A 7917-nucleotide genomic window follows, 5' to 3' on the forward strand; every position below is an offset into this window, starting at 1 on the left:
CTGTCTTTTTGTGGTGTTTGCAGTACATTGAGGACGGGAGCTTGGAACAGTTGCTGGACAACAAGGAGGAAGAGTTGCCATGGACACAGCGCATACAGCTGACCCTGGGCATCGCCAGGGGACTGGACTACTTGCATTCCAAGGGCTTCATGCATCGCGATCTCACTTCAAAGGTAGGTCTGCGTCTAGCAGTCTTTGACTTCTCTTTTCAGCCTTTTATACCAAATTGGCTGTGTTGTGAGGACCCCTCTTTTGAGACAATGTGTCAAGACTTCTTCATTTTAAATCATTTGTTTTTTCCTTCATGCATCGCGATCTCATTTCAAAGGTAGGTCTGCGTCATGCAGTCTTTCAATTTTCTTTTTAGGCCTTTATACCTAAATTGGCTGTGTTGTAAGTACAGTAGGAGTACCCCTCTTTTAAGACTATATGTTTCAAGACTTTCTCCCTTTCAAAATAAGTTGTTTTTTTCTGAAATGTTCTCTATGGTAAGTGTCTGTAAATCCCTGTCTTTCAAGACCAGTTTTATTCGGATGTTTTGGTGTCTTCAATAGGAGTAGGAGGATGCAGGCATGGGAATTGTTCGCCGAAAGGCAAATTTCCGCCGAATTTTTTTTTTGTTACGCCGAAAAAGCAAAAGTGTCTGCCGAAAAAATAAATGGGGGAAGGCAAAAATGGTTCTAAAAACTGAATTTAATGGCAAACTTGGAGCTTAGATGACACCAAATTGCACCATTTGGGTTCTTTGGAGAAAAAAAAATCCGGGGGGGCATGCCCCCGAACCCCCCTAGCAAATTTTCAGCCTTTTTTACTTTTTTCAATTCCCATGCCTGAGGATGGCAGGGATGGTCGGACCATCATAATGATGATGGTGGTTCTATTGGAGGGGGTGGTCACATCTGTGGGCAAATCCAGCTTACATACTGTATCTGCTCAGAGTTGTCTTCGTTCTATTGAACATGTGCTTTCTTTATCTCAAAGGATCACAATAAGAAAACAAATGTCAAAATCCTAAAAAAAATAAAAAAAATAATGATAATAATAATAATAAAACAGAAAGAAGACATGAATAACATTTGAATAAAGCAGAATTGCATCCGAACATGATAAAAAAAAATTGAGATGAACAGAATAAAAAGATTATGGATTTACTGAGAGGGTGGTTTTTCATCAAGCTTGATTTGATGTGGGTTTATTGTTGCCGCATACTTGGTATGTTATGTTATCTGTGAAATTGTGCAGAACATTCTGATCAAGAAAATAGAAAGCCACGGATTCCAAGCTATCATTGCTGACTTTGGATTGGCGTCCAAAATACCTGACCCTTTGTAAGTATTTGTGTATGAAAATTTGATAGTGGTAGATATTGCACATGAGGAAAAGAGAGAGAGAGAGAGAGAGAGAGAGAGAGAGAGAGAGAGAGAGAGAGAGAGAGAGAGAGAGAGAGAGAGAGAGAGAGAGAGAGAGAGAGAGAGAGAGAGAGAGAGAGAGAGAGAGAGAGAGAGAGAGAGAGAGAGAGAGAGAGAGAGAGAGAGAGAGAGAGAGAGAGAGAGAGAGAGAGAGAGAGAGAGAGAGAGAGAGAGAGAGAGAGAGAGAGAGAGAGAGAGAGAGAGAGAGAGAGAGAGAGAGAGAGAGAGAGAGAGAGAGAGAGAGAGAGAGAGAGAGAGAGAGAGAGAGAGAGAGAGAGAGAGAGAGAGAGAGAGAGAGAGAGAGAGAGAGAGAGAGAGAGAGAGAGAGAGAGAGAGAGAGAGAGAGAGAGAGAGAGAGAGAGAGAGAGAGAGAGAGAGAGAGAGAGAGAGAGAGAGAGAGAGCATTCATTTTCTATTTTTATGATCACATCAGATCTGTACTAACATGGGTCTCTCTCTCTTTGTGTTGTGGTATACATAAGTGCATGTGTTTGGTTGGGGCTGCATGCTTCTAGTTGAATGCATATATAACTTCCCATTTCTCTGTGAACATGTCATAAATGAGATGCTGTTCAATTCTGCCAGTGATATAACAGCATGTTTGTTCGAAGTCCATGAGCACACCAATATTCTCCATACATGTTATATTTTTGTCCTGCCAGGAGCAAGGAAAAGCTGCCTACTGTTGGTTCTCCCTACTGGATGGCGCCAGAGGTGCTGAATGGACATATCTACGATGAAAAGGTAAGTGCCAGACTTCTATCAGTGCATCTTTGAATATGCATAGTTCTACGTGTAAGTGGCAACCAGGAATTACTCCTTCTCCAAACCACCTTCACTCTCATCTTTAAAATTTCATTAATGTGATAGTGGCAGCAATTAACCTTATGAAGTGCCCCCTGTAACCCTTGTCACCCCTTCCCAGCAAAAGCTGTTCATCTTTTTTCTCAAAATATGCATAATTTATAGGATAGTGTGCTTGGCAGGTTCCTTAATCCCCCCCCCCCCCACCCCCCTCACACTAAGCCTGTTGACATCCTCAGGGTTCGTACAGGTCATGGAAAACCTGGAAAGTCATGGAATTTGATTTTTAATTTTCCAGGCCTGGAAAGTCATGGAATTTCAATTCAAGTCATGGAAAGTCATGGAATTTAAAAAAAATAAGAAAGAAAAAAAAATTAACCTTTAGCACGCCAGCGACGATTTTCGTTGCCCAGCCAGTAGCGATTTGCGTCGCCAGCACAAGGCTTGTTTGTATGACCAACTTCTCATTCGTATTTGCATACGAGAATAACGGTATTTTTAACGGCACTTGAGCCAAAGCGAGGCTCACTTCCTTCCGTTATCTCGTCGTGTCGTCTGCGCTGCATTTGAGTCGGTTTCGTCGAAGTTTTCTGCTTTTGTTTTTGCATCGATAAAGTACTTTAGCGCTTCGACAAGCAAGATGGAGGATGATGAGTTTGAAACTTTCTTTCGAGTTGTTTGTTGACAACAAAAAGTATGCGAAATTGGAACGAATTACCGAAGAAGATCTTCGCAATGAACTGTGTATCGCGGTGAAAAAAATGACAGTTCGTCAAGTCACAGTGACGGTTACGAAACGGAACTTACGAAAGTGCAGATGGATACAAACAGTGGCTGGTCCAGTTTAGTGAAATGACAGGACCAGCAAACATTACCGATAATCTGACTGCGTAGCAAATGCTTGACTTGCTTGTCGAAGAGACACTGCGTAGAAACTGACTCAAATTCAGTGCAAAGCAAGCCAGTGTCAAAACTGGCAGTGACAAGACGTAAAAAGTTTGCGTGTTCGGAAATGGCGACCTGTGGATCTAGTCATGGAAAATGTTATTGAGGCTCATTAAAGTCATGGAAAAGTCATGGAATTTTGTTTCTAAAAACCAGTGGGGACCGTGCATCCTGCATGCCATCTGTAAAACGTGATTTCAATGTTGTTTTTGTTTTTTATTCTATTTTTTGGGGAGTTTTTTTTGGGTTTTGTTTACATGTATGTGCTTTCCGTTACAGGACAGGACACAAGACAAGGGGGCAAATTCATATAAGAGAACACAAGTGTATAATTACAACAGGGGTGGGGGGGGGGGGGTGGTCATGGCTTGGTGGTCGCAGTATCAAGAATATGTAATTGTAAAGAAAAAAACAACTAAGGGTTACATCAAAACATGCATATACAAGCGCCAATCCATGCAAAATATATCTAGCGTATTATTTATAGCTGTGTTCTTTTCGCAAATAAATCTTTGCTTAAAATTTCAATGTTAGTGACCTTTTGCAAGCCCTCAAACCCCTCCCCTATCCCATCTATCCCTCCCTTCTTAAAAACACAATGACATTATGAAAGCATCAAGAACATTACCCCCCCCCCCCCCCCAACACACACACACACATACATGTACGCATACATGCTTGTTTAAAATAAATGTGGTGTGTGTGTTCTTGCCATTCGTCTTGGAATTTCCTATTTTTATTTTTTTCCATTAACTTGTTTTACATCATCAGCCAATGCGTAACTCAGAAACTGATCATTTTATATTGTGGAAATAGATTTGACTAATTTATGAGACACTGTAAAGGTGGGCTCAAACACTTTAAGTGTGACAGGGACTGAATTAGGTACATGTCTACTAGTTCACATTTTGTAATGCTCAACTGTGTGTTTTGTGTTGCAGGCTGACCTGTTTTCTCTGGGAATCATCATGTGTGAAATTACTGCTCGTATCTCTGCTGACCCTGACATCATGCCCAGAATGAATGTACGTTCATGCAAAGATGATGTTACTTACCTGGTCAAGTGGTAAGGCGTCCGCCCCGTGATCGGGAGGTCGTGGGTTCGAACCCCGGCCGGGTCATACCTAAGACTTTAAAATTGGCAATCTAGTGGCTGCTCCGCCTGGCGTCTGGCATTATGGGGTTAGTGCTAGGACTGGTTGGTCCGGTGTCAGAATAATGTGACTGGGTGAGACATGAAGCCTGTGCTGCGACTTCTGTCTTGTGTGTGGCGCACGTTATATGTCAAAGCAGCATCGCCCTGATATGGCCCTTCGTGGTCGGCTCGGCATTAAGCAAACAAACAAACAAACAAACCTGGTCAAGTTGAAACTACAGTACAAAATGTCCAATGGTGCCACTCAATCTCAATGTATTTATTTGGTCAAGTTGAAATTGCAGTAAACCATCTACTATGTTGCTTTCCCTCAATCGTGACTAGGTCCTATAACTCATAACTCATAACTCATAACATTTTATTGATCCAACAAAGGAAATTAAATTGGTCATCAGCACATATAGGTCATTAATTAATAATTATAAAAGAATAAGAGAAGAAAATTCATAAAACCCATGATAACAAAAAAAATATCTGAAGTAATATATGTACAACTACAATACCCTTTTTACTTGCACACATGACACACCGACACACCAACACACATGCATACATACCTACATACATACCTACATACATACATACATACATACATACATACATTCCATGTTAAAGTGTAGTTAAGAACATCACAGTAAGTATATCATTGTTTGGATTAACAGATAAGTTTTTATGTAAATGATGGTAACAACAATCCATAATTAACGCTATTGCACTACCAAAAGAAGAGACCAACCAAACACATAAAACCAATCCCAGTAATCATCATCAGTTATCACAGGTATCACAGTAGATTAGCCATCAGGTAGTTAACAATTATGCGGTCAAGTTTAAACTACAGTACATCAATTTGAATGGTGTCACAGATTAGATATCAACTTATTTATTTGGTCAAGTTAAAATGCAGCAAATCATCAACTGTATTGCTACATTTTCTCAATAGCTACTAGTTCCTTGCACACAAACCTTTTTTTTCCATACAAAATTCCATTACACTCATTTACTTCTAGCAAGGTCATGAAGACGGGAAATTTTTGAGGGGCACTGTCAGCTGTAAGAGAGAGCAGCACCAAGCATCTTTGAAAACATTTTTTTTTTTTAAACCTTTTATCACTCAAATACTGATTAAATCAGTTTAACACTGGAGAGATTTTTCTTCAGATATATGAAAAGAAGAAATTCTATCCTTGGGCTTTTTTGCTTATTGAAAGCTAGCTTCCTCAGCAGTACTTCCGGAAAGCCTGAAATGTGTTACTCAATGTAAATATGCCTTTGAATAAAGGGTTGCTGAAGCTCATGTATTCAACTCATTCTGTTTTACGTTTCTTACATTGCCTCAGAAACTTCATCAACAGTGATGTGAAGTGGTAAAAATATTGTGTGTGCAGAACTTTGGAGTGGATTACGTGGCACTGTGTGAGATGATCACCTACTGTCCCCTGGACTACCTGCAGCTGGCCTTCAAGTGTTGTCAGGTGTGTGTGTGTGTGTGTGGGGGGGGGAGGGGGTCAGCTGAGGGTGTGTTAATGGATGAGTGTTTATGTTGTTTATGAGTGCGTGCATGTATGGGTGCGTGCCTGTTTGTGGTTGTGGTGTGTTCTAGTGAACCAGGAGTTAACACACATATTACTGAAACAATTCTTTACTTGCTCAGAGAGGTACTTTCTTGCATGTGTCTCTTGAAAATTGATCCACTTTCAATGCAAGTAACTCTCAATTCTTAGTAAATGTGATATGTTTTAGTGTTGTTGGTTTTTAGTGCAATTCTTGATTCTTAGTAAATGTGATGTATTTTATGTCTGTAACCGCCCGACACTGCATGGCAATTTTCCTTGTTTTTATAAGGACAGTAACAATTTTGAGTCTTGAGTCACTTTTTTTATCAATGCGACATTCTCTTGAGAGCTTTGGAGAAGTTTTACTTCAGATCTGCTGACAGCAAAGGTCCTGAGCTGACAGAAATATCATTTCATGTATTGACCGAGTTGACTTGGGTGTTTGCAGGTGAACCCAAAAAAGAGACCACACAGCAGTGAAATCATTGAATGGCTGGAGAAGATCTTCAAGAATCTTCAGAATGACATCTTCACTCGGAAGGCGAAGGAGAAAATCAAAGGTAAATTGTGCATACATGCATTGTTTTGATTCCACGCTTACAACCGTTTTAAACGAAATTGTGAGATTAAGTCAGCATAAAACAGATTAGGGAGTCTTGTTTTTAATCTTAATACACGAATAAGCTTGATGTAGTGTTGTAAATGAAGAATGTTATCTTTATAATTTGGGATGAAAGCTAAATAAAACAGATTGAATCCTCCTGATTTTTTCCACAGCTGGTGGTTCATATTTTTTTCTGTTTGTGTTCTGATTAAGTGTATGGATTTTCCATTCTTATTACACATGGAAATCTTTGTAGAACCATGTATAAAATGTATTCGTTAATAATTTTTTGCAGAACGGAGTGGCCACAAGAGATCGCGCTCAGAAGATAACATCTTGCAAGCCAATGACAGTGAGGCTGATACAAGCAGTGAGGACATCACTGTGATTGGTACACCTCTTCTCATTGGGCAGGTCAGTGTACTTTGTTGTACAGTCGAACCTGTCTGTAAAGACCACCTAAAATACTGACCAAAAGTGTCATTATAGACAGGTTAATGTGGCTATAGGTTAATGTGGCTATTGGTTAATGTGGCTATAGGTTAATGTGGCTATAGGTTAATGTGGCTATAGGTTAATGTGGCTATAATGTAAAGATGAATTGTATGGAAGAAAAACTTGTCAGGGACTATTCGTGGCGGTAGTTTTGGGCAGTATACCTCAAATGTACTGACTTTTTGTTGGTACATTTGGAGCACTTTTTTTTTAGGCAAGTGGTACAAATTTAGTACGTTTTGAGCTAACTTTTGGTTTTCCAATTTTGTACTGATTTCTGCGGGGGCATTTGTGAGAGGTGGTAGCAAAGGCAGGAGTAGTTTTGTGATTATTCCCACAGCAGAATTGACTGTACATGTCGTTCTTTGCTCTGTATCAGGTGATGAGTCGAGATGATCCTGCGTACGCTCCATCCAGCAACAATCCCTTCGCCAATCAGCAGCGATTCCAGCATGGCCGCAAGCTGCTAGGCACCTCCATCGACTTTGCCATAGAGCTGCCCGTCACCCCTCCATCGGGATACAGGGGCAAGGATGGAATAGGTGGGTGTGGGGACGGAGGGCTACGTTAGAAAGGAACGAGCACTGTGTGTGTGTGTGTGCTGGGGTGTGTGTGTACCTGTGTGTGTGTGTGTGCTGGGGTGTGTGTGTGTGTGTGTAGGTGGTTTTACCGACAAATGGGGACGATTGTCACTGGAGAGCAGTCAAATGGGGACGCTTCCGACAAACGGGGACGTCCCCATTTGTCGGCCCGTGCGACCCCATTTGACTGGATTTGAGCAGATTGAGCGACCCCATTTGACTGCTTCCTAGCATCCCTGTGGACAAACGGACTGGATTTTCACACAGATTCATACACATATTTTAGCTCTGCACTTTTTGGTCTGCTCAACTAAACCATGTGATTTTTATCATGTGACTTCAAATGACTTTACAGTAACTGCTTTCA

The 7917-nt window shown here is 40.8% G+C and overlaps 1 protein-coding gene across 1 annotated transcript; it reads left to right on the top strand.

The window, feature by feature from the left end:
- Positions 1 to 17: 17 nt before the first annotated feature.
- Positions 18 to 7540, top strand: LOC138957410 (dual specificity testis-specific protein kinase 2-like; the record flags this gene model as incomplete). Its single annotated transcript, XM_070328528.1, has 8 exons — positions 18 to 173; positions 1243 to 1328; positions 2072 to 2153; positions 4100 to 4183; positions 5703 to 5789; positions 6319 to 6430; positions 6770 to 6888; positions 7349 to 7540. Coding segments are annotated over 8 exons (918 nt in total), but the record flags the coding sequence as incomplete, so codon positions are not given.
- Between the last annotated feature and the right edge of the window lie 377 nt (positions 7541 to 7917).

This window comes from Littorina saxatilis, unplaced genomic scaffold (assembly GCF_037325665.1).
Source record: "Littorina saxatilis isolate snail1 unplaced genomic scaffold, US_GU_Lsax_2.0 scaffold_2583, whole genome shotgun sequence".
Taxonomy (NCBI): Eukaryota; Metazoa; Mollusca; class Gastropoda; order Littorinimorpha; family Littorinidae; genus Littorina; species Littorina saxatilis.